Source organism: Zonotrichia albicollis, chromosome 1 (assembly GCF_047830755.1).
Source record: "Zonotrichia albicollis isolate bZonAlb1 chromosome 1, bZonAlb1.hap1, whole genome shotgun sequence".
Lineage (NCBI taxonomy): Eukaryota > Metazoa > Chordata > Aves > Passeriformes > Passerellidae > Zonotrichia > Zonotrichia albicollis.
In genome coordinates, this window is record NC_133819.1 from 2,531,746 (window position 1) to 2,559,375 (window position 27,630).

At 40.3% G+C, this 27,630-nt stretch overlaps 1 protein-coding gene across 8 annotated transcripts in view; it reads right to left on the bottom strand.

Annotated features, from left to right (window-relative positions):
• The window catches only part of NKTR (natural killer cell triggering receptor), a 52,216-nt gene that overhangs the window by 10,406 nt on the left and 14,180 nt on the right, over nt 1-27,630 (bottom strand). For 2 of the 8 annotated variants that reach the window (XM_074541810.1, XM_074541725.1), the window contains exons 4-12: nt 20,979-21,086; nt 20,321-20,365; nt 18,595-18,682; nt 7,849-7,878; nt 6,891-7,036; nt 4,941-5,163; nt 4,256-4,405; nt 3,094-3,181; nt 1,588-1,733 (exon numbers count right to left, since the gene is read on the bottom strand). In XM_074541810.1, the coding sequence (XP_074397911.1) occupies nt 1,588-1,733; nt 3,094-3,181; nt 4,256-4,405; nt 4,941-5,163; nt 6,891-7,036; nt 7,849-7,878; nt 18,595-18,682; nt 20,321-20,365; nt 20,979-21,086 (1,024 nt within the window). Of the gene's footprint in view, nt 1-1,587; nt 1,734-3,093; nt 3,182-4,255; nt 4,409-4,940; nt 5,164-6,890; nt 7,037-7,848; nt 7,879-10,184; nt 10,202-18,594; nt 18,683-19,979; nt 20,008-20,320; nt 20,366-20,978; nt 21,087-27,630 lie in introns of those variants that run through there. The other 6 variants (XM_074541781.1, XM_074541660.1, XM_074541976.1 and 3 more) reach the window with 5 other exon arrangements.

The window sequence follows — 27,630 nt, forward strand, 5'->3', positions numbered from 1 at the left end:
TTTGATAGAAGCTCATATTTAGTATCAAGCCATCAGGAATCCTGGAGAGCTGACTTTCATCCATCACACAGTTTGTAACTGCTCAAAGAACATACAACTAAAACAATAAAGGCTTAGTGGATTTGATTGTTTTACTCCAAACCATGTAATCCACTTTGAGGAGAAGGAAATCACTGAATCCTTAAGGTTGGAAAAGACCTTTAAGATCACCAAGTCCCACCACCTCCTGGTGATGGTTCAGAACTAAACCATGTTGTCAGGTGCCACATAGATGTTTTCTGAGCAATTCCAGGGATGGTGACTCCACACTTCTCTGGGCAGCCTGCTGCAGTGTTTTCTGTGAAAAAAATAATTTCCTACTATCTGATCTAAACTTCCCTTGGCACTCATCTGCAGTGGTTATATCTACACAACCAACTTCTTGGGGCTTCCCAAAGGCAGGACATGTCAGAGCTGTGGGGCTGAGGCTCTTATTGGAATACAAATCCCAATATAACCAGTTAGATGGTGCCTGGGCCAGTTCTGACCCTCGCTGCTGGGCCAAAGGCAGCACTGCGGTGTTTTACCCCAGAGATACCTTGGCTGCTGGAGAGTGCAGCGGGGCAAGTCCAGGCTTGTCACGACTCTGTTTACCTCAGGAGAGAGAGCTTCTGGTGATGGTGGAGAGAAAGGGAGTGGATTCTGCTAGAAGGTTGCCAGATGTTTATTCCATGGGTACAGAGATGTCTGCACCGGGCCACTGCTGCTAACAGAATGGAGGCCGCATGGTCTCATTAACCTTTTAAGCTCAGGGCAGGGGAAGGGGAGGGGACAGGTGAGCCACCAACCAGGTGAAGGGGCAGGGTCTCAAGGGACGAGGGACACCTATCACACGACGCCTTGCTGGTATGTTAGCCTGATTGACAGGACACACTCAGCGAGGGGGAAGGGAGAAGGTAAAACAGGACATTGCAACACACCACAACAGTGTCGGATCTCAGGATCTGAGTCCTGGGATGCCGGGCCCCCGAGACCACCCTTGGGGGGCCCGGGAGTCCTGGAATGTTGCCAGAAGTGTCTGGTGGCTGGACTTTAACCCTACACAGGAGACGACAAGGATGAGGGCTTCACAGGGTGAATGGTGAAGGGATTAGTTAATTAGAGAGTGAGACACAAGGTTTAGGATTTATGTACAGGGGGGTTTAGAGGAGTAAGATGGAGGAAATGGGGTGTGTCCTGCCCTCCTTCTTCTTCCTCCTCTCCTCCATCTTCTTTGGCCACGGTGGCACCTTTGGATTGGTTATTACTGAGAGTACACCGAGTTATAAGAATAGATGGTATTGGGGAAAAATGATAAATATTGTATACGTAACAATGGGTATAAAGATACGTGGTGGTCCGGGGGACGGCACAGTGTGCTCATGGCTGGCTGCTGAGCAGATCTCTGTTCGGCTGAAAGAACACCTTTTAGATAAACAATAAACATAAAAACAGAAAGAAGAACTGAAGCCTCTTCTCGTCCTTCGATACGCGGGCTGCCCCAAGGCCACTCCGGGCCTTTCCAGGCCCCTCAAACAGCCGAGATAACCGGACACAACAGGCTCTTACTTGTCTCCTTTGCTCCACTTCTCGCCGCTGGGCGCTCGGTACGTCCGCAGCCTCTGCATCTCCTCCCTCCAGTGCGGAGGGGTCTCGCTGCTCTCCTCGTCGTCCGACTCGGAGCAGGAGCGCGACCGCGGCGGGGTGTGATAGCGCTGCCACACAAACACACACAGCAAGGCTTCCTTACACAACTCCTGCACCTTTTATACTTTTTATATAGACTTCTAAGCCTGAGAGAGGCCAGCAGCTCAGCCAGCTTTTGGAAATGTGAAGGGAAGAATCAAGGAGGAGGCCATGGATTCCCTTTCGGAATAATGCGATTATTGCGGATAACCACGCTCGTTTTTAAATCACAGATGTTCCATTTCAAACTCTTCTAGGAGCAAAGACAAGCCTCATTTCAAAAGTTACTGCTGTTCAACTCTTCAGAAATGGGAATCACTTTAAAGCAATTAAAAAAATAAACCCCCCCCCAAAAAAAACCCCCAAAAAACCCCCAAAACTCTTTCACAAAAAAGAGCAATGAAGCTTCACATTATAAAAAAATGATGCTTAGGCAGAGAATTTAAGTAGGTAACAAGAGCTACTTGTGCAGCAGAGAAAGAAGAACTCTGCTACTGCTAACTCATTATTTTCCATTACCCAGTGGGATACACACTTAGGTAAATTCTGTGAGGAAATCAGATCCTCCTTGACTCAATAAAAGCACATCTGGGTTTGACTCAATTATTTTGAGCCACTTATAAAAGCAATAAAATGGGGGGAAAAAAACATTGTCCCAGAATAAAATGACAAAGATGCATGTATTTATTTATCCAGGTAATTACAGAAGGTTTTAAAACATCCTTCTTATATAAAAAAAACAAAATCAAGATAACTTGAGATTCCCTATTGTTTCAGCTGAAGCAATGACTACATAAAAACCAGCTTTTACAGAAGAATGGCCTGAAAGATTGCAGGGTGTCATGGACCTCCCTAATTCTCACATTTTATACTCTGGAGTCTTGTGGAACCTACAAACAAGGATTTTGAAAAACATCACACCTGGACAGAAGCTGTGCTAATAAAGACTATAAGAGATGGAAGAAAAATGTATTTCTGCAACTGCCAGCCCCAAATGACACCTTTTTCATTCTTCATTTTGCTGAGAGGCTGCCAAAATGATGAAAAAAAAATAAAAAAGACAGAAACTCCCAAAATCTGTCAGAAGCCAATTCCACTCTGCCTTAAGTTACTTTTCCCCAAGTCTTTATTTACATAAGTCTTCCCAAACATTCCATTTAGGCATTTTTTTTGTCCAAACAATTTTTAAGTTAAAAGAAGTCACAGGAAGGATGGAAAAGAAGTGTTATAAAATCAACTACCTGACAGGATTTCAATGCTTTCTAAACTGGATCCTACAACATGTAAATAAAGTGTCACACAAAGCCCTCCAGGGAAATTCAAAGCTCAAAGCCAGGGATGTTACTCTGGGTGAGAGGAAATAAAGAAATAAATAAAATTGTCACATACTATTGTGCCTCTTCCTTTAATTTTTCGTCCAGATTTAGAGACTGATGGTTTCTGGTCAGTCAGAACTGGTGCAGCATCAAGAAGCTTCCTACATAAATTAATAAAAGTATGAAGTTACACAGCAAAAAAACACAATTAACTTACAATTAGTTTAAGTTAAAAATGAGAAATATTCATCATTGTATTCATTTTCAGACAGAATTCAGTGTTTTTTTTCAAGAAACAAAGCAAGAGAGTTCTGCAACAAAAAGCAAATCAACATGTATTTGTTTCCAACCAAATGTGCAGCCTGATCTCTTGACACAGAAATTAATGCTAACAATGAACTTGCAAAACACTGTCACAAGAGGTTAACTTGTGTTTGGGGCACAAATCCTGAACACAACATGGGCAGAAGAGTTTTGGGATCTCAGTTCAGGATAGTTCACAGGTTCTAAAGCTTTGCTTCTTTCAGCCTGTGTAATATCCCCAGAAACAGTGAGGAAATTTTTGGGAATGTGAGTGATGTTCCAAGGAAAGACTTACAGGAGACTGTAAGGGAATATAAAAACCCAACAGCAAACAAAAACCCAACACCAAACAAACCCAACACCAAACAAAAACCCAACACCAAACAAAAACCCAACACCAAACAAACCCAACACTCATTTTAGAGCTAATCTACTGTAATGGATTAGCTCAGCTAATCAAAAGCAATGGAATTTGACAGTGGAGATACAAAACACATTGAAAGCATCTCATGAACTTGTGACTTCCTTTGTAGCAAAAGAAGAGTATTTTGCTTTATTCTCAAACACCGCTAAAGTCATGAAATTCCAGGAGATTGATTCTGAACCAAAGTTTCTTCATCAGTCTAAGAAAGATGAAAAATCACCTCTCCCAATCCCAAGTCTCCCTTGCAATCAAGTATTTCCTGTGGTTTGCATTGCATGATTACTTCTGAAATTATTCATTAATTGTTTTTAATTGAGTTTAATACCCTTAAACACCAAAGAAATCATCTTGAGATCTCACAAGGAAAAGAAACTGTGAACAGGCCAATGAAATGACCACATGCAGCAATCCTGACACTGCAGCCAGCAGCACCAGCAAGACAACGTTAACAGGAATATTTCATGCACAATTTTCAGCAAGTCAGAATAAAAAGCTCAGAGTTCCTTACGGTTCAGGCTCTATATTGACAACAGGCACATCTCTTCTGAGCAAAAATCTATTTTCAGGCACTGGGGGGATTTCCTCAGGACGTACCACGGGCTTGTCCCGCTTGGTGCTAAGGTCGGCTTTGTCGGCGCCATCGCTCCTGTCAGAAAGGCTGCTGAGGCAAGAGCAGGGGGAGAAATCACAGTCAGCTGGGAAACCCCTTGGCCAGCTGGGTTCCAAGAGAAGATGCATCAAACTTAAAAAAGCTGGCTTAAAAACCAAGATGTGTTCCACAACCCATTTTAGGTAAAGGGAGGATGGGTCGTTATTACTGGAAAATTCAGTTCTTGCTTTAAAGGAAGTGATTTTGCTTTTCATTTACGATTTGTTGAGAAATATTTTTAAAAGATAATCAAATATATGTCCAAAGTTGTGCAGTTTGCCTAAAGTCTCACTTTTACACAGGTGTGTTGAGCCCTGTGGAATTTAGCAATTTCAACATCACTCTTGCTGTTATCTACAAATATCTTCAATTTAATGGAAAACTCAACAAGCTCAACTTCGGGGTTTTTTGTTTGTTTATAAAATCATGCAGCAAACCCTAAATTTAAAAGCATTTTCAAGCATTTACTGCTTGAGCACTTCATGAAAACAAAGCAGAATTGCCCAGATTTTACTGCAATTGTTAGATTTTAGAGAGCAGTCACCGTCTTTGGCTTGAGGTTCGCTTGCACCTTGGATCCTCCTTCTTCCTCTCCTCCTTCCTTCGCTTCCTGGACTGTTTGGTTTTAGCTCTTCTTTTCCTCTTTTTCCTCCTGCTCCTTTCATTCTCAGCCTCACTCTCAGAGGAGGATTCTGAAGAGCTGCATGCACTGGAAGAGGACTCTGAGGCTTCTGAGTCAGAGCAAACTTTCTTCTTCTTCTCCAAAGCTTGAACAGATATTTTCAATTGACACTGTGCACATGTGTGTGCACGTAAAAGCACAAAGCACATCATTTTATAGATGTATAAATATACAAATGGGCCATTTTAGAAAAACTCTGAACTTTTTCACAATATCAAAGAATCCAAAAATCATCTGATTGTGTCCAGACTAAATCCACGTTGGTATTATACAAATATTTTCCAGCAAAGACAGAATACACAGATAAGCAAAGACCACTTATAGTAAAAAAATTAGGTACTTTTAGAAACAATGCACAGGTTGCAAATCAAAGATTAAGAATAAATTAGTTGCTGGCCCAGTTGTGTATTTTTTATTTTTAAAACTTTGTTATTTCCTCTTTTCTGCACCCTCACACTTTTACACGAGAGCTCCTCTCGACTTTCTCTAAAGGAGATAAATTACTGCCTTATCCTAAGGAAAATTAGAAATTAGGTAGAAAATGCAAACTTTCACAGAGACTGTCCAAACATATATTTAAGATCATTTATTCTCTATGAATCTTCAGGAAAAGGAAAATAAGCTTGACCACATATATTGCATATACTCACTTTACAGAATCTTTAAATAAACCTTTGGAAAGTGCACAAAATTCAACTTTAAGAAAAGTGCATTTGTGTCTCCCTCTTTCAAAAAAACAGAGAAGTAATTTTTGATTCCTTTTTCAGTTTGTCATGTCAACCTCTAACATGAACAGGGGACAAATGGTGAGGGCAGAAATTATTTTTTTGTTGCTGTGCTTTCCTTTCCTATACCAAGATTTACATTTTACAGGCTTGCAAGAATTAATTACAATTCTACATGTCTACCATAATGATTTTTAGCTGTTGGTGGAATTGCACTCTGAGAACATGAGTGTTGGATTAAGCCCTGTTCTGACCCACTCATTTCTGTTTGAATTTCTGATACATCATCAGAATGGATTCTTCAATTCTCAGTGACTGCAGTCCCTCCTGTTCTGATGGAAACCCCTGAGCTCCCAGGGTCACACTGGTACAATGACATTGATTAAACTCCAGCAGACCTTGAGTTCTTCCCTGTTTGCTTCAAGAGTGGACAAACCACCCTGAGACCCACACAGAACATCAGGAACTCTGTCACTCAGGAGATTCTGTAGCAAAAAGAAAGATCAGGAAAAGCTCCTGGAAGGGGGAGATGTTGGATTGAGCCCTTTCCTGACCCACAGCTGGGGCAGCTCAGAGGGGGTTTAAAAACTTTTATTCCATTTTCAGTCTCATGTGAAAGGTGAGACAATACAGATGTTATAATTTATTAGAAGCTATTATTTATATTATAAATATAAATAACTGCATGATATATTTATATTATATATATTTATAACTATTATTTAGTTATAATACATTATAAGTGTTTCTCGGCCTATCAGCTTTAGCCACACCATGCTGAAAATGCCTTGAAGCCAATCTAAAATCTAAAATTACCCCTTGTGGGTGTCACTACAATGCATCTTTCACAGTTCTGTTTCTCCAAAGTATCCAGCCTTATTTGCAAGGTTATCTTTTGAAACTTGTTCCATTTCTCTCTCAGCCATGTCTGTCCATTTCCAAGTCTGCATTTCTCATCTCAAAGTTTGCATATGGATGCACACACTGTGTGAGCTTTCTGTCAGGCTTGGAGAATTCCCTCCAAACCCATTTCCCACACATGAACACCATGGATTTTGGGGAAGTGGAATGAATTTTGGGGACTCACCATCCCTGGCTGAGCTGGGGAGCAGCACCCCGCAGTCAATGACCCGCACGTCTGCGTAGGGCCTGCTGGCCGTGTCGGTTTTGAGATTTTCTATCTGTTCTATGACCTCAAACCCAGAAATGACCAGCCCAAAGACAACGTGCACACTGCAGAAAGGAAGTGTTTACAAAGTACAAAACAGCTGTGAATTGCTGTGATTATTGCCCAATTAATTTCACATTTAAAAAGTCAGTGGGAGATAGAAACATTGAGCTCTTAATGCATTAAATAAGGTTTTTTATGGTTTTAAGTTGAACATTGACAAGCATGCTAAGATTTTATGCAATGTGAAACAAAGACCCACTCTGACATCAAGTATTTCCCTCAAACTGAAGCAGTCTCATCTCCTCCACAAGAGCAGGGTAAACAGATGAAAATTCCTAACCCACCCTTCTATTTTTGCAGTTTTGTGCAATAGAGATCAAGAGCCCATCCATAACCATGACAGAACTCTTTCCCAGAGGAGCAGAATTTACAGATCTGCACAAACCCAGGATCCAATTCCCCCCTGGCATTGCAGGACAGTTAAAATAAAGGAATCTTTGGTTTTGTTCTGTGGTACCACATTTCTCTTCCTGTCTTCCATTTGCCCCCATAAATTTTAGGGCTAAAAACAAGCCCCAAAAGAGATGACTGCTCAAATATATTAAGTTTGGCAATTCAACTCTCAGATTTATGGGCTGAGGGCAGCAAGCAGTTTTAAAGAAATAATCCTAGGATTTAAAACAATTCAATTTTTTGTCCAGCTTTAGGAAATAAGTTGTGACTTGAAATTTTTATAGAACTGAAACTTTTGGTTTCCATCTCATCCCATTGTATAATTTCCACAGAGTTAAGGATTTGTTTCCCCATTGTTGTGTACTTTCAATATAATCCTCAAACTTCAGCAATTATTTGAGAAATATGAAAGGATTCTTACCCATCCAGATGAGGAGCAGGTTTTGTTGTTCTGTTGGACAAACAGCAAGATGGGAAGATGGTAAAATAAAAGAAAATCAGGGATTCAGATGAAGTAAAAGAGGAGAATGACACAGAAAAAAAAAAAAAAAAGAGGTGAAGGTAAGACAAAAATAGTGAAAAAACACAGTTAAATATATGGAATTAACAAATTAAAAATACAGATTATACACACAGGCTTTCTTAAACTTTTACATGGTGTTTGTTTGAAGTTTAGCTAAGTGTGCATACTGAAAGCTGTACCAAGTATCATTTCATGCATGCAGCAAACAATTTCCAAGTGTCTTTAAATACACATTTAATGTAACTTTATGATTTTTAATCACAGAGAAGAAACAATTTGGTGATAAATATTATTAGGTGACCAGTGGGATTTAAATGTTTCTGAGCTTGTTAGCTTCTTAGATTGCAAGGTCACTTTAAAGACAGTTTATTTTAAAAAAGAAGAGTTATGATATGTGAGAGATTCTCTGCTTCTCCTCATCTCCCACCACTCCTTTCTCACTCCCCATTTCCCTGCCTGGCCCCCTGACTCAGAACACAAAGCAATATTTGTGTCTTAAATCTCAAACACTTCAGCTCAAACCCTCACAGGCTTCCCAAAATCCCCAGCAGACATTCTGTGCCACCTACACCTCACTGATAAATGCAATTCCCTCCCTATTTTTCAGCTGCTCACATTGAGCCTGAATGGAAAATGCAACTGCCTTTTGTACAAATCTTTTGGGTTTTAATGCTGTGAATCCTTTTCTAAAAGCAAAATAAAGTGATTTCTCCAAGTGAGCCTGAATTCCTGCTGCACAGGGGATCCTGCTATGCAGGAATAATGAGTGAAGAACATCAGAGCCTGCTCAAATATTGGGGGGGAAATAAAATAGAAATCACTTCTAAATAAAATAGAAATCACTTATCATTCTTTCTCTCTCACCTCCCAATCACTATTGTGCTTTTAAAGCCTTCTTCCAAGGAACTCAAAATAAATAATCAATCACAGGTGATTTTTCTAGATTTACAATAACACAGATTTGGTATGACGTTTTTCACTGCTAGAATAAAATAAGAATTCTTAAACACTTCTGTTCCCTTGAGTTTTGAACTGTCAGGTCACAAAACCCTGCAGAGAGCTGAACACATCCCAAAAGGTGGAACTGGGAATCAGGAGTGTTTACACTCTTGATTTTTTTTTTTTAAGCTCCAAATGTCAAGCAGCCCACCCACTTCCTTAATAGTGAATAATACAGAAAGCTTTGGGTTAACACAGGGTTAGAAATGCTATTAACACAACATTAAATTTCTCACTAGCAGCGGGTGTTCTTTGATTTTTCCTTGCTAACACAGCATATTGCTACAAAAAGATAAATCCTTATGGCTTTTGAAGCAAGAGTTAACTGCATTAACAACCTGCTGCTAAGTAAACAGCTGAAGTGGCTTTAATTATGAAGCTGATTTAAAGGGGTGGAAAACCAGAAGTGGGTTACTTCAATGAAACCAACAGTAGTGGAGGCTGAGGGTTTAGAATTAGCTGGAAACAACAAAGAGCTCAAAACCAGGGCTGGGGAGGCTGCAGGTGCTCCTGCCATGCTGCAGCAGCACTGGAGACTAATTAGGCAAATTAACTAAGCAGGAGCTGCCTTTGGGCTGGTGCTTGGTGCATTAAAGCCATGCAGAGGCTGCCCCACTCCCCTGGCAGTCTGAGGGGTAAAACAAGCAGGGTTTGTCCTCTGTCCCACAGGGGAACCTTTCAGATGCTCCACAAGGACTTGGGTGACTGAACAAGTTCAGCAAACAGAGCCCCAAATCCTTGTGGTGCCTCTGAAAGTTCTCTCCCCTCAGTGGCAGGGCTGGAATGTGACATTTATTCTGCAAAGGTGCGCTTTCAAAAAGCATTCCAAGGTTTTCTGCAGCAATCCTTGAATGTTTGCCAGGAGCAAACCTACCTCCTGTCCTGGCACTATGGAAACCTAAAGCCATGATCAGTTCATCCCCCCAAAATAATATTTTATTAGAACATTTCTATATAGAGCTCTCATCATTTCAACCATTCCAAATCTGCCTTTTAATAAACAGGTTATTTACAGAAGGACAAATACCTTTCTTCACTCAAGTTTAAATTGGTTTAAGATACTGCTGAAGAGAAAAATCATCTTTTTTGATAAAAGCACGTTCTCACCCACCCCCCCCAAAGAACCTCAGGCCTAAGAAAGGGTTCAATGCACATAACAATATGATCAGAAAAACAAGAAAGAGAAAAACAGAAAGAAAAGGAAAGGACACAGCCTTAGAGGAATGAGACATTACCTTTGGAGCGCACGATGTAACACTGTTTCTGTAAATTTTACACAAAAATGGCAGAAATAAATTGTAATACATTTTCAGACAAAACTGAGTCTATGTTTTATTAAACACAAGTTTAAAATTATTATTAATCAAGTTGTATGCAGAAAAAAGGATGCCTAAAAGAGGGCTCTAAATTTTCTTTAGGATACACTTTGAAAACTAAAGTTCGCCTTAAAAACAAAAAGAAAACTGGAGACAAAACCTGCTTGCAAAACTACTGCAAAAACAAACAGTTCAAAAGAGAATTCCCCCACTCCCCTCTGAGTGTCAATCCAGCAAAAAATGCCCCACTTGAAGCAGATGAATGAGCAATTTCTGGGTTCTGCTGAATCCATCCCCAAGCAGGAGCAGCCCAGGCCGGCACACAAAGGTTGGGATTCAGAGGAAATGGGAGCAGCCAGGTTTGCCAACCTCAGCCTGGTCACACTGAGCTACATCCTCCTCCTACCAGGAACCTTTTCTACAAGTGAGAAAAATCAGTGTTTTCTCTCAGATATGTGCATTGATTGCTTCTGCTCAGGATTTAAAGCAAAAATCACATTGCAGGTGCAAACCAGCCCAAGCAGCTGCAGCAGCTGATGCTGGGTTTTAGCCTGGTGGAATTCTGAGCAGCAGCAATGTTTGAAAACTGAATGATCAGCTGAGCTCAGCCCTCCCCCCACCCCCAACACACTATCAGTGATTAATTATCTTTTTGTTATTGATTACACATTAAAGTATCCTGGGAAAGTTTTCAGTTTTCCATCAACTTTTGATGAAGCCAATGGGACCTGCTTGTGTGAGAAGTGCATGTGTACCAATAATGCTCAAAGATAATGCAACATCAGCCCCTTCCATCTGACAATTTTCAATTTTATATTAGTCAATAATTAGCTCAAAAGGTATTTCATTCACAACAACAACAACAAAAATGGAAATTATTAACTGTTGATTAGAAAAATACCTGGTTTGGGACACCAAAAAGATATGAACTACTTTTAATGAGCTGGTAACATTCAGAAATAATTTGTAAATTCAAAACAAGAGTACTCTGAAATTATTTTATCCCTCATTTAGCAGATCAAAGTGGTTCCTTTGTTTCAGTTTATGAACTGGGCATGGCACCACACAGTAAAACATTTTTAAACCAAAAAAATCCTATTTAGTTCTGAGCAAGAAAACAGAGCTTGAGAGACACATTAAACCAACAACACCCTCAATAAGGGAAAAAAAATCTGTCAGTAATAGGAAATCAGACTCAAGCTGTGGAAGAGAGAGACAAGAACTCCAAGCATTTGAGCTGATAAGGAACAGAATCCAGGATCCTCTTTAGGTTGCACTAAGGGCTAATTCCTCAGCACACCCCACAGCTGAACTATAATGAAATAATTATGACACAAATTTCCCTCTTTTCACAAAGAGGTTGTTTGGTTTTGTTTCCTATTGCTGCTTTACTCTGCCTCCTGCAGGGGCACTTGTGGTTTGCTACAAATGGAGTTTGGGAGATCTGGTGAGAGGGGAAACAGCTGAGCAGTGGGAGGAGGATCAGGAGTCATTGATGTTATTTTATTCCCTCATTTTCACCAGAGCTGCACAATTCTGTACTGGGAATTCCTCCCTGGCAGGTGGGCCACAGGAATGGTGGAATGGCTCTGAACAAAAAGGGATTTACAGAGAAGAGAGGAGGGAGCAGAGGCTGCAGAGCATCACCCAGAGAGTGCAGGTGCTGAGCTGGAAAGCCCAGAGGAGCCCTGGGATCAACTCAGGAGCTGCTGCTGACTCAAAGCAGCTCCAGCAAAAGGAAAGGTGGTTCTGGATGGTTCTGCCAACCTCTGCCCCATCCTAGGGATTCCTAACTTGGAATGGAAACAGGACAGTTACAGATTTACACCCCCACATGGGTTTAGAACACTTGTAAAATCACTGAGAGTTCTACAGGAAGTTATTCACAAAAAGATAAATCAGAGTGGAGTTCCCTGAGTCAATTTCTGCCTTTACAGCTCTCTCCAACACAAGCCTGCAGTGAGCTGGGTACAGAAACCTCTGGGTACAGCAAACTGAAACTGCAGGGTTTGACACATCTAGAGGGATTCTCTGGATCCTTTCTGCTGAACTGCAAAATGCTGAGTTCCTCCAGAGCAGGAAATGTTCCTCAGGCACATGAGAGCAGACTTGGCCTATTTACAGCACATGTGCCTGGAACTCACAATCCTCCCTCAGCTCCACTTTCTCCTTCCCACCCAACTGCTGCTCCTACTCAATTAAGGGAAAATTTTAAAAAAAGGAGGAAAGTACTCTCCAGGCATTTAACCCAGCACTTCTGACCCTGCACAGACACATTTCTGATCCACTCTCCAGCACACCTGGATTCAGGCCATGCTTTTCCCTGAAGCCTCCCAACATCCCTTCCATGCCTTTTCCATGCCCAGCTCTCCCTGCTGCCCATAAATCCTCACAGCTTTCATGCCACAGAAATCCCTGACTACTCCAGGAAAGCTGATGATTTTTTGGGACGCCTCAGATGCCTGTTAACATTGAGATGAGTCTGGAGATTCTGTTTCAAGTAAAACTGTCCACTTTAAATCAACTTTTAGGCATTGAATTCTTGTGCCTGGCTTGCTGGTGCACTATGCCAAAGAGACAGTTGCTGCCTGATTAATTCCTTAAAGATTCATTATTCCAAATACAACTTTTCTCTGGAGAGCAGGGAATTCTGATGAGTTAACAGAACTCTATAGTCAGGATCCTGAGAAATCCCTGACTACTCCAGGAAAGCTGATGATTTAGGATGGCTGAGATGCCTGTTAACATCGAGATGAGTCTGGACATTCTGTTTCAAGTTAACTGTCCACTTTAAATCAACTTTTAGGCATTGAATTCTTGTGCCTGGTTTGCTGGTGCACTATGCCAGAGACATTTGCTGCCTGATTACTTCCTTAAATTCATTATTCCAAATACAACTTTTCTCTGGAGAGCATGGAATTAACAGAACTCTATAGTCAGGATCCCTGCTATTATTTTAGCCCTACTTGGCAAACTGTTCTAGAAAAGAAAATCACTTTTTTGCACTCCTTATCTGCCACATTAGATGTGCATAAAATACAGAGTTCTCATTCCTGAGAACAAATGCAGAGCTCTTAAGAAGCTCAGATGAACCATCTCCCTTTCTATATATTTAATCAATGAAATTAAATAGACACAGATATAAAAAAATAATAATCTGATGGCTACCACTGAATATTGCCTTTCACACACTCCTCAGGTTCAACATTTGAAGAATATTTTTCCTAATGATAAACTACAGAGAAACTGAGCATTACTGGGAGTATAAAATACACATTTTAATTTCAGCTTAAAGCATAAAGAAGAAAATATTTTATTAAAGAAAATCGCTGTAGATGCAGATTTCCTAAAGTAATCAGAAAATGCCACCCAGCTAGAATAACTGCTTTAATAAAGTGTATTTTATAGTGAAGGCACAAACTGCCTGGCTAGAACCTTCAGGAGCTGTTTCCCACTGGGAACCCTGATTCTCTCCTGGCTCCAGGGCAGCCTGGGGCCTTTGCAGACATTGGAGACCCCAGAAATGGGCATGGGAAGGCAAAAGCTCCAGAGCAGCCTCGTGCTGAAGGGCACAGAGGACACAGCAGCCCTGGGCTGAGCCTGAGCAGAGTAAATGCAGCTCCTGCAGAGCTCAGGTGAACCCAGCTCCCATGGAGGTTTTCAGGTTTCTTCCTCTGCCTCAATTCCCACTGAACTCACACTTCTCCTTAAAGTGATTCTACGAAAACAATCATGTTGGGGAGGATGAAACGAGACAGCCTTTTAAATATGACTGCCTGGCAGAAGATCTTGAGACTATAGAAACTATAAGGGAGATGGAAATGAAAGCAACCTTTGAGATACCTCAGTTGTGACCAGTTCAGTGTAATCCCCTCTGGAGGAAACAATTCCCCCTGCAAGCAGGCAGGCCTAGGAGTCAGAGCAGGCCTTGCAGCTTGGCAGATGGGGCCCAAAGAATAAGATTTAGGGTTTAACACGTTGTCCTGGGGTGACGTTATGATGCTTCTATATCCCCATTCATCTGTTCTGTGCCTTTCAGACCGGCTCTGAAGAGTGGAAGTTTTGTTTGGGTTTCTCTTATCAGGGACACAGAGACAAGGGGGACATAGGGCTGGTTTGCACTTCCAGCTTCAGCTTGCTGCTTTTGCTTCTGCTCTGCTTTGGCCTCTGCTTATTAGCTAGTTCTAGCTAACAGTCCACACTGTTTCTCCTCTCCTGTTCCTGTGACCATCTGAACCTGCTCCGCACTGGGACCCGGGAACACCGAAGGTTTGGCTGCAGCGGCTGCCCCAGCGCCGGAGGGACTGAGAACAGAGCAACCACCCCCAACAGAGACTTTCTGATTCTGCCATCTTTCTCAGAGCGGTGTCATCGGGTATTGTTCATTTTGTGTGCTGGGGGTGCTGTGTCTGTCAAACAAACAGGTTCTTTCCACCTCTCTCCGAGGAATTTTTTCCCAAACCGGTTGGGGGAGGGGCCATGTGGGTTTTGCTTTCTGGAGGGCCCTCCTTTGCAGATTCTTTAACAAATTTGCCCTAAACCAGGACACACGTAAACATAGTATGGTAATGTAGTGATTCTTACAGGTTGTGTGGAAATGTTATAAGATATGCATGCTGTAGTAGATTGGTTAATGAGAATCTGCATATTCAACACTGAAGAGGATTTATTGTGTTGTAATGGGAGCTTTGCTCTTTTTGCTCTCTCTTCTCTCTCGTCTCCTCTGCTCCTCTTCGCGCCCTTTTCTTTCTTTGTCTCTTTGCCTTCCCTCTGCACTCCTTCATCCCCTCCTCTCCACTAAACCTTTGCCATTGACTCTCTCACACTTTCAGCCTCTCCTCTCTGGGCCCTGCACCCACGGCCTTTCTAACAAACTCCAAACTTTGTAACAAACTTCAAAGAGATCTCCTCTCTGTCCCTCCCTACCGTGCGTGACCCCCGCCGCCCACACAATCAGAATTTTTCAAGGGATCTGCATCATTCAAAATACTTCTACACTTGATGAAAGTGCTTTTAAATAATCATCATTTATTGGCCTGTGTTAATTATAATTTAGTGTCCAACACAAGCTTGGGTTGTTTTGGTGTGTGGGGAGAGACGAGGGGTTTAAATCAGATTGGACAAGCTGAGCCTACACAGCATCAGGGCAAGAGGATGACTTTGGAATCAAATGCAGGAGAGAAAAGAAACTTTAGAGCCCTCAAATGACAGCTGCTTGACTGATGGCACATCATTAGGTTTTCATGTTTAATGTTCAGATAAGCTTAAAAATGGAAAATTAAGGCAAGAGAACCCAAAGGCAAGTCATCAAATAAAAAATAATGAAGCAATGCCTTCAGAGAGCTTATTAAGGCATGGAGTTGTATTTATATAAACTGTTTTCCATATTAATGTGCACACATCCTTTCAGATTTATTGCAATGAAGCACAACATGTACAATTTCCTTTGAAGGGAACAGAAAAGAAGCTTCTGAAACAATTTTATCTCTATGGAATGTCTGAACAGAGCTAAGTGTGAGACTTTCTTTTAGGTTCCTATGCATCTTCCATTTTCAGGACATTTTTTAGGAAAAGACCTAAAAATGTTTCTTATCTGAACTACATCATATCATACTGAAGATCTTTTTCAGGCAAAGGAAAAAAAAACAAGATTTTTGAGGATAATTTACTCCTTTACTGAAGACAGGGAAGCGCCATTCATTCTGATCCCCCAAGAAAGATGGCAAAGAAAAAAAGACTTTTTCTAGTTAAGGAACTATGCTAAAATTGACTTTTCAAACCCCAGTGTTGTTGCACAAAGTATTTCTGGACTAAAGTTATCAACCTGTTCTTCCCAAATACAAACTGATAAACATTAACAGGAGGCAAATTTGAAAAGGGAGTTAACAAAAGGAATAATCACATTAAAGTTTGCAAGCTTAGAAAAACTGGTACTCAACCTAAAATACACCTGCTTTGAGCTGGAAACCCTCAATTATCACACCTGAGTGTTTTACTTATGAATAAACCTAAAAGTGTTTGCTGTAAATTCTAGAATTTAACAGAATGTGGTTACTAAAATGGCATTTTTAAAGGTAATGAAAGAAAAATCTGGTTATCAGCACATCATTCTACATAGTGTTGGTAAATGCAGCTTTATGTGGAATTATCAGACCTGAGTGTTTTCCTGAGTAAAGCTAAAAGTGTTTGCTGTAAATTCTAGAATTTAGCAGAATGTTGTTACTAGAATGGTATTTTTTAAATATAATGAAGGAAAAATCTGGTTATGAGCACATCATTCTACACAGTGTTGGTAAATGCAGTTTTATGTGGAATTATCAGACCTGAGTGTTTTCCTGAGTAAAGCTAAAAGTGTTTGCTATAAGTTCTAAAATTTAACAGAATGTGGTTACTAAAATGGCATTTTTAAAGATAATGAAGGAAAAATCTGGTTATCAGCAAATAAATCTACAGTGTTGGTAAATGCAGCACTATGTGGAATTATCAGACCTGAATGCTTTCCTGAGTAAAGGTAAAAGTGTTTGCTGTAATTTCTAGAATTTAACAGAATGTGGTTACTAGAATGGTATTTTTAAAGGTAATAACCAGATTTTTCTTTCATCAGCACATCATTCTACATAGTGTTGGTAAATGCAACACTATGTGGAATTATCAGACCTGAGTGTTTTACTTATGAGTAAAGCTAAAAGTGTTTTTTGTAAATTCTAGAATTTAACAGAATGTGGTTACTAAAATGACATTTTTAAAGGTAATGAAGGAAAAATCTGGTTATGAGCACATAAATCTAAATAGTGTTGGTAAATACAACACTATGTGGAATTATCAGACCTGAGTGTTTTACTTATGAGTAAAGGTAAAAGTGTTTGCTGTAATTTCTAAAATTTAACAGAATGTGGCTACTAGAATGGTATTTTTTAAAGATAATGAAGGAAAAATCTGGTTATCAGCAAATAAATCTACAGTGTTGGTAAATGTAACACTATGTAGAATTATCAGACCTGAGTGTTTTCCTGAGTAAAGCTAAAAGTGTTTGCTGTAAACTCTAGAATTTAACAGAATGTTGTTACTGGAATGGCATTTTTAAAGGTAATAACCAGATTTTTCTTTCATCAGCACATAAATCTACAGTGTTGGTAAATGCAGCTTTATGTAGAATTATCAGACCTGAATGCTTTCCTGAGTAAAGCTAAAAGTGTTTGCTGTAATTTCTAGAATTTAGCAGAATGTTGTTACTAAAATGGCATTTTTAAAGGTAATGAAAGAAAAATCTGGTTATCAGCACATCATTCTACACAGTGTTGGTAAATGCAGCACTATGTGGAATTGTCAGACCTGAGTGTTTTACTTATGAGTAAAGCTAAATGTGTTTGCTGTAGTTTCTAGAATTTAACAGAATGTGGTTACTAGAATGGCATTTTTAAAGGTAATGAAAGAAAAATCTGGTTACGAGTACATCATTCTAAATAGTGTTGGTAAATGCAGCTTTATGTGGAATTATCAGACCTGAGTGTTTTCCTGAGTAAAGCTAAAAGTGTTTGCTATAATTTCTAGAATTTAACAGAATGTGGTTACTAGAATGGCATTTTTAAAGGTAATAACCAGATTTTTCTTTCATCAGCACATCATTCTACATAGTGAAGGTAAATGCAACACTATGTGGAATTATCAGACCTGAGTGTTTTACTTATGAGTACAGCTAAAAGTGTTTGCTGTAGTTTCTAGAATTTAACAGAATGTTGTTACTAGACTGAAATTTTTTAAAGGTAATGAAAGAAAAATCTGATTATCAGCACATAAATCTCCAGTGTTGGTAAATGCACAAGTTAACAAAATTATGATGTATTAAAAAAGCATGTCAGGAACAAATACTCAAATAAAATAGTAATAGTAATGGTAATAATCAAATAAAAATCCCCACTCATTCTCCCTCTGAAAAAATAACAAAACAGCCCCCCAAAAATCATAAATCATCATTTTTTAAAGAGCAAAGCCATACAAACCACCTCTAGGTCTCACTCCCCCTGACACACAATGCTCCCCACTGACATTTGCAGATAACCTGATGAGATCTGTGCACCCACCAAGCAAAGAATCCATTTCCTGAACATAAATCATATTTTTAGGGGGAAAAAAAGCCACAAAGGAAGAACACCCATGAATGCCACAAGGAAATATTGATCTCTAGCAATCCCTAGTGCAGGTGCCACTGATTCCCAGCCAGGATCAGCTGGAGAACATGGATTTCTGGAGAATTTAGCAATACCATCTTTCTCATGAACAGCGCTTCTCTGTGTAAGAAAAGCTCCACTGTGGGATCACTTTTACTCACATGAAAAATTGGGAACCATTGGTATGTTTCCCTCGGTTTGCCATTGACAAAAGGAACGCTCTGTCATGTTTGAGAATAAAGTTTTCATCTGTTTGAAGAAAAAATATGTTTGTCAGATTTCCCCTGGTAAGGGAGGCAGGTTGTTTTCTTAGTAATTTATGGATGCTCTAAGGAGAAATTCTGCTGCTGCTGGAGAAAGGGAACAGGATGGAGGAAAAACAACAAGCAGGTTGAAACAAGTCTCTTCAAATGACACTTGAGACAAAACTTTGGTTCTTAAAATGGTGCAGGTATAGTGCAAACATTTCTAATTTTAAATAATTCATTATGAGTGTCTTCAATATGGATTTAAATCCTGAGTTATTTGGGTAAGAACAAGGCTGGCAGAATTATTGACATTCTAAAACAGGAGTGAACAGACATGATGCTGTTATTTACACTGCAGGTGGAAAGGTCAGGAGAAAAAGCTGATTATTTCCCTGCTATGGCACACTAAAAATGCCACCTCTACACTCAAAACTGGAAGTCTCAAAGCATAGAAGGGAAAAAAAAAACCTCTCTATATCTCTATCTAAGTATAAAAGACAAAACTGAACATGCATTTTATATTGCAGTGAATTAAAATGGAGTTCTGGTTGTACAGAATATAAAACCAGATCATCTCCAGGTCATTTCCAAAGAGAAAAATAATTATTTGAATGTACAAAGCTATTTATTTATATATTTTTAGATCATATATCTAAAAACAAGGCTGCATATTTAGCACTCACCATGAGAAACAAACCCTGAGTAACTTCTTAGTAAAAGGATCTGTTCAAGCCTTGCCTTGACTAAAAACTTCAATAGTCCCACATCAAACTGGGTCTTTTTTTAAAGAAAAACTTAATTTCATGCATCTAACCACACCCAGAACCAGAGGCTGTAAATTAATATATTCACTATCTTAACATTTGAATATCAGCAACTGGTTTTTTTAAAGAAATAATTGTATGTCTTTAAACAAATCATTTAAAAACTCACCATTTTCCTTCCAACAGACTTTTACAAGAGGTAATTGTACATTTATTTATCAATTCTTTGCCAGGAAAATGACTGGTGTAGCATATAAATCAAGTAAAAAATGAACCCTAAGCATACAAACCTTGAGCAGGGAAGGGGAGGAAAAGGGACATGAACAAAAGAAGAAATCACTGTTTGGAGCTGGAATGATGTGGATTTTCTCAGAATAAGTCATTAACCCTCAGAAAGGTTAGCCACAACTCTTTATTTCTCCAAGCAACACAGATATCCATCTACAAAGGGACTTAGCAGTTGTCTATAAATTTACCAGGGAGGGGACAAGGGAACAGAGTTTGAATTTGTGTTACTGAGCTTTTGTCTCTTACCTTTTCATTTTGCAAAAGACCACATTCTCTATAAACAAAAGAATATGTTGACAGTTTTAGGCAGGAAGATAGGAGTTTATTCATGAATAAAGTTGCCTAGCCTCCATGCTGAAAGTCATGTTTAACCAATTATGTTAGCCTTAATTAATTGTCAATTTAAGTTAAATATTAACAAAAAAATTATCTGAAAGTCATGCACATAAAAGGAATTCTCATGCAACATTAGTTTCATGCAAAAAGGTGATCTATGAGTGAACCTGTTTTCATTAAGTAGTTTGGGAATCAAGACTTGTTTATCTCAGGACTGAACAGAGAATCTGTAAAGACAAATTTGCTCTTACCTTTGAAATAGCCACCATAAATAGATTCACCTCCTTTTCCATTACCTACAGATTAAAAAGCAGCAATTAATTTTTTTTTGTTGAAAACTTTTTGTTTCATTTATACAAAAGTTGTGCAGAACATTCCATGAGCATTTGACTCTCAAAAGAGGATATTCCTTCCTCAGGCTCTTTTGGTCAGGACACAGTGAAAACAGATATTTTGGTAAGGGATTTCAGGAGAGGAACCAACAATCCAGGAACACATTCTGCAGACATTTCTAGCTCATTCAGTGCTTTATTATTATTTTAATCTTATTCAAACAGTTAAATTCCTGTAGCATCAGAGTTGTTGATGCCTCTACTGCAGACCCACAGTGAGAAGCAGTTCAGATCAGAGTCTGCATTTGAATTGTTTTAATAAGATGGAATATCATAAAACCCTCATAAAAACGTGAGGAGTTTTTAACACACTTTTCTAAACAAATATTACATCAGCAGAAACAATTTAGAACTTCCAAAATGAACAATAAAATGGGTGATCTATGCCATACTTCACACAAATGAAGGATTTTTATGGCGCTGTAATACTTTTGTGGTGTTTTCTGAAGTTAGGAACACAAAAATGATAACATTTCTGTTCCATTTCAAACTTGGCAGTTTTAAAAGCCCATTTTACCTTCACTGAAGTCCCCACCCTGAATCATGAAGTTTTTAACCACACGATGGAATGTGGTGCCTTTGTAGCACAGCTTCTTCCCAGTTGTTTTGCCAATTCCTTTTTCACCTGCAAGAAGGGGAAACCAAAAGAATCCACAGATTGTCACTGCACAAATTCCAAAGGTTTCTCTCCTTAGTTCTAAGGGACATGGCAGCCATAACTTATTGGAGATGGAGGGGGAGACCCAACTTCCTTCTTTTGCATCTGACTCCGTTTATTCATCAATCAATCACTTTTTATAACCGTGTTAATTAAGTTCATGCACATTGCAAACCCAAGCTCACAATAGGTCAGAGATAACAAACCAACTCCTCCTTATGTTTCCAATACCAAGATTTGGGTTCTCAAAATTATTTTTGCTTTCCCAAAACAGCCAAAGATAGAATATCTACTTGCTATGAGGAAGCTGCCTGAGAACTCTGGTATGCCAGGTTCTCAAGGCCTTCATGTTTGTCACTTTTACTTGTAATTAAAAACAACCTGAGAACCTCTGCTGTTCACAGGAACAGGCTGTGAGAACCTGTCCCCCACAGCTGCCTTCTAAGCCATTCCTGAAAAAATCTCCCAACACAGTCCTGCCTGATGCCTTCTCACCATCCTGAAAGGGGATCTTTACATGGGGACTTTGAGGTGAAAATTAAGTTGTTTCTTAAAAAATTTCCCTTTCCCCCTCAAGAAGGAGTGTGTAAATCTACTCAGGATGATTTATAAAAAAACAAGAGGTGAGGATAATGGTGGGGTCACTATTTTCTGTGGGTACAGCTACACTCCTATGCAGGTCACAGCATCCTTTTCAAAGCACTCCCACATCTGGATGTGCCAGATGATTCCCAGCAGAAAAGCCAGGATTCAACTCAATTTCAATGTGATCCACACTTGGAAAAGTGGGACTGAGCTACTCCAAGCTACCACACCTTCCCCAAGCCTTGCACAGTGTCAGGCCACCCCTTTACAGCAGCTGCAATCAGGTGGGCTGGAGATTTTTGAGTTACTGATCCCATAACCTCAAGTTTTGTTTGTATTTCTTCCAAAATTGAGAAGAGAAGCTGCCCTGGGCTCGTGGGTGAGGTGGCAATGCCAGGGTGAGGTTCAGGGCAGCAGGGCCATGAGGGATTTGTGCTGCTCAGGAAACACTGACTGGAGCTTCCCAGGGGAGGGGAGCTGGCACAATGTGCCAATTAACAGTTAAATATAATAATAATAATAATAATAATAATAATAATAATAATAATAATAATAATAATAATAATAATAATAATAATAATAATAATAGTATGCCAAACAGTTAAAGCCCCACATTATCCACATGTACAGGGACTGAGTTACTCCAAGCTTCCACACCTTCCCCAATCCATGCCCAGTGTCTGCACACCCCTTTACAGCAGCTGCAATCAGGTGGGCTGGAGATTTTTGAATTAGTGATCCCACAACTTCAAGTTTTGTTTGTATTTCTTCCAAGTTTTGTTTGTATTTCTTCCAAAACTGAGAGGAGAAGCTGCCCTGGGCTCGTGGGTGAGGTGACAATGCCAGGTGAGGCTCAGGGCAGCAGGGCCATGAGGGATTTGTGCTGGTCAGGTGACACTGACTGGACCTTCCCAGGGAAAGGGAGCTGGCAGAATGTGCCAATTAACAGGTAAAATTATAATAATAATAACAATAATAATATCATACACTGTGCAACTGTATTATAATATTATAATTTTATTATAAAAATTATAATAAAATTATAATAATTATAAAATAATTATAAAAATTATAATGATAATAAAATTATAATAATAATAATGATATGCCAAACAGTTAAAGCCCCACATTATCCACATGTACAGGGATTGAGCTACTCCAAGCTTCCACACCTTCCCCAAGCCTTGCACAGTGTCTGCACACCCCTTTACAGCAGCTGCAATCAGGTGGGCTGGAGATTTTTGAATTAGTGATCCCACAACCTCAAGTTTTGTTTGTATTTCTTCCAAAATTTGTTTGTATTTCTTCCAAAATTCAGAACAGAAGCTGCCCTGGGCTCGTGGGTGAGGTGACAATGGCAGGGTGAGGTTCAGGGCAGCAGGGCCATGAGGGATTTGTGCTGCTCAGGAGACACTGACTGGAGCTTCCCAGAGTGGGGGAGCTGGCACAATGTGCCAATTAACAGTAAAATATAATAACAATAATAATAATAATATTATACAATGTGCTACTGTATTATAATATCATAATTTTATTATAAAAATTATAATAAAATTATAATAATTATAAAATAATTATAAAAATTATAATTATAATAAAATTATAATAATAATAATAATGATATGCCAAACAGTTAAAGCCCCACATTATCCCCATGTACAGGGACTGAGCTACTCCAAGCTTCCACACCTTCCCCAATCCATGCCCAGTGTCTGCACACCCCTTTACAGCAGCTGCAATCAGGTGGGCTGGAGATTTTTGAATTGGTGATCCCACAACTTCAAATTTCATTTGTATTTCTTCCAAAATTGAGAACAGAAGCTGCCCTGGGCTTGTGGGTGAGGTGACAATGCCAGGGTGAGGTTCAGGGCAGCAGGGCCATGAGGGATTTGTGCTGCTCAGGAAACACTGACTGGAGCTTCCCTGAGTGGGGGAGCTGGCACAATGTGCCAATTAACAGTTAAAATAATAATAATAACAATAATAATAATATTATACACTGTGCAACTGTATTATAATATTATAATTTTATTGTAAAAATTATAATAAAATTATAATAGTTATAAAATAATTATAAAAATTATAATTGTAATTATAATAAAATTATAATTATAATAATGATATGCCAAACAGTTAAAGCCCCACATTATCCACATGTACAGGGACTGAGTTACTCCAAGCTTCCACACCTTCCCCAAGCCTTGCACAGTGTCTGCACACCCCTTTACAGCAGCTGCAATCAGGTGGGCTGGAGATTTTTGAATTAGTGATCCCACAATCTCAAGTTTTGTTTGTATTTCTTCCAAATTGAGAAGAGAAGCTGCCCTGGGCTCGTGGATGAGGTGACAGTGCCAGGGTGAGGTTCAGGGCAGCAGGGCCATGAGGGATTTGTGCTGCTCAGGAAACACTGACTGGAGCTTCCCAGAGTGGGGGGAGCTGGCACAATATGCCAATTAACAAGAAAAGATTAAAATAACAATATTATACACTGTGCAACTGTTAAATCCACATGTACAGGAGATGCAGTGCACTGAAACATGAATTGACAGAATAAATAACAGGACAAAGAACCCAAAATTCATTGTCACACCATCACTGGTTATGGAACAGGTATTTGACATTTCACCAAACATTCTGCACCCTCAGAAATGCAGATCCACTCATTACCCAGAGCCAGCACTCCCCTGCTGCCATCTATTCCTGTGCCACCCCAATCACCCCAAATTTGCCATTCCAAGCCCAGCAGTGCCAGGATAAGGGCACTTTGTGGCACCAAACCCACTCAGGGCACTGCTGTTTATCATCCCTCACTCATGGAATATTTATTTATTAGTTATTTACCAGTCTCTCCACACCCATAATCCCAATCCACACCTCCTCCTCCCCTGTTTTTGATTTCCACATGAGTTATGCAAGCAGAGCTGTTGATGACAGGGATGGACACGCTCCTCCCTCTTTGTGCAGCACTGAAAACCTTCATTGAACACCACCATGGAATACCTGCCTGCATGTTTGGCCAAGCCTCAGCATTCCCTCAGGGCCATGGAAAATCCCCTCAGAGATGGGATCCTGCACTGAGCTGGAACAGTTCCAGAGCAGCACCAGGGCTGCCTCTGCTGCACACCCACCAGGGAAAAGCAGCTCAGGCCAGAGTTTGCATTTAAATTGTCTTAACAAGATGGGATCTCATAAAACCCTCCAATGAGGAGTTGTTACACACTTTTCCAAACAAATATTACATCAGTTGAAACATTTTAGACCTTCAAAAACGAACAATGCAATGGGTGATTGTCGAAGTGAGGGAGCGACCACCTTTGCTGATTTCGCATCTGACTCCCATTTATCAAACAACCAGGCACTTTCTATAACAGTGTTAATTCACTTCATGCACATTGCACAATCTGAGCTCCTGACAGGCTGTAGAGAAAACTTCAGCTCCTCCTTTTGTTTACAATACCTGAAGTTAGTTTACTGAAACCAAGATCAGTGTTCCCACCATGACATGAAAGGTTCTCAAAACCTTCATATTCCCAGACTGGCCGTCTGCTCCCAGTAGCAGCCAAGGACAGAACGGTCTGAGAATCTTGTTGTTTATATAAAAGGTGGCTGAGAACCTTAATTATTTACAGGATCAAGCCTGGGAAAGGCTGCTTTTCCTTTGCTGAATACCTTCATGGCCTCTTTCTCTAAGCCATGTCTGAACCAGGCTCTCCACAGGTGATCTATGCTACACTTCACACAAATGAAGGATTTTCATGGCACTGTGTAGCCATGATATTTTCTGAAAAATCCTTTCCTTAGCATTTTTCCTCCTGAGAAGCTGGGAGGCCTCAGGAACAAAATGTAAACATTGATTATCTGCTGCTGTGGAATGCAACAGGTGCATCTGGGATTGGGCTGATGTGGTTGTTTTTAATTAATGGCCAATCACAGCCCAGCTGGCTCGGACAGAGAGTCTGAGACACAAACCTTATTCATTCTTTCTTTTTCTATTTTAGCCAGCCTTCTGATGAAATCCTTTCTTATAATCTTTTAGTATAGTTTTAATGTAATATATACCATAAAATAATAAATCAGCCTTGTGAAACCTGGAGTCAGATCCTCATCTCTCCCTCACCCTCAGAGCCCTGTGAGCACGGTCACACACGCTGTAATACTTTCATGGTATTTTCTGAATTCTATATTCTGAACACATAAAGAACATTTCTGTTCCTTTTAAAACTGAAAATTAAAGCTCTTAAACAGAGCTGGTGGTGAGCTGGGAGCTTTGGCAGTGGCCACAATCCCAATCCCTTTTGTTACCCCCCTTTAGAGCAGTGGGCACAGGGGGCACCAGGGTAGCCATAGATCCAATGGTGTCAGGAACCCACGTCTTAAGAGAGGAACCCACTTGCCACGGCAAAAAGTCCAAATATGGACCACACTGGCCAACTTCAGACCAGCCTTTTTATTTATTAGTACATCAGCCTCAGAACTTTGTTAGATGTTAACAGCATGCTGGCCTAAAGGAAAATGCCCCCGAAGGTGGGGTAAAACAGAATGACATAAAACCATCTCAGTTTAGATTTCAGCCAATCACACCAAAACAAGACATATTGACAAGCTTTCCATCCAATCCTTATAAAATATATGTAATAGTAGTTAGAACAAAGACTGGTTCATAAAAGACAAAAACCAGAGCTCTATTCACAGTAACCTTCTAAAGATATACATTAAATAAACTTGTTGCTATCCTAAAGCCAAATCTACAAAGTCCTATTGTTATTTGTCACGTCTACTGCTTGGGAAGCTTTTCTGCTGTAACAGAACTTCGGGCCACATCCTGAGGCCTAAATACTCTTTTTGAACCATTTCCTAAAAACCCTCTAATTTTATGGATTCCCACACCAGTGCTTTCCCTTCCCATGCAGAGCAGTTGTTCCCTGGCAGGGCTGCAGCCCCTCCTGAGCTCAGACCCCCTCACACAGCACCCAGCCCTCTGCTCCAGGTTGTCGGGTTTTCGGCTGTTTGAAGGGCCTGGAAAGGCCCGAGGTGGCCTTGGGGCAGCCCGCGTATCAAAGGACGAGAAGAGGCTTCAGTTCTTCTTTCGGTTTTTATGTTTATTAATTGTTTATCTAAAAGATTTTCTTTCAGCCCGACAGAGCTCTGCTCAGCAGCCAGCCATGAGCACACTCTGTCTGCCCTCCGGACAGTCACCTATCTTTATACCCATAGTTACGTGTACAATATTTATCATTTTTCCTCAATACCATTTATTCTTATTGCCCGGTGCACTTTCAGTAATGACCAATCCAAAAGTGCCACCATCACCAAAGAAGATGGAGGAGAAGAAGAAGAAGGACAGGACACGCCCCAATTCCTCCATCTTACTTCTCTAAACCCCCCTGTACAGAAATCCTAAACCCTGTGTTTCACTCTCTAATTAACCAATCCCTTCACCATTCACCCCGGTGAAATCCTCCTGTCCTCATACAGGTGTTGTCTCCTGTGTGGGATCAAAGTCCAGCCACCAGACACTTCTGGAACATTCCAGGACTCCCGAGCCCCCCAAGGGTGCTCTCGGTGGCTCGGCACCTCAGTCCTGAGCTGCTGAGATCCCACACCAGGCCAAACACCAGCCTTGCTCTTTCTGCTCCAGACATGCAGGAATTTTGGCAGGAAAAGAAGAATCCTTGGCTTTGAGCCCATCCTGCCCAAGCAGCTCTTTCCATGGCCTGCAAAGCCCTGGGCACTGGGATGGCAGAGGTGCCCTGGCACTGAGGGGCAGCTCAGTGGGAATTGGGTGCCAAGCAGTGCCAGTTTGAGATCAGAAGGGAATCAGCTCCTGACAAACCCCACAGCCTGGTTCCATAGGTGGGCACATCTGCAAGGCCAGCTGTGGAATTGGAAAATGACATTTCCAGGGGCCAAATCTACTTCAGGCTCA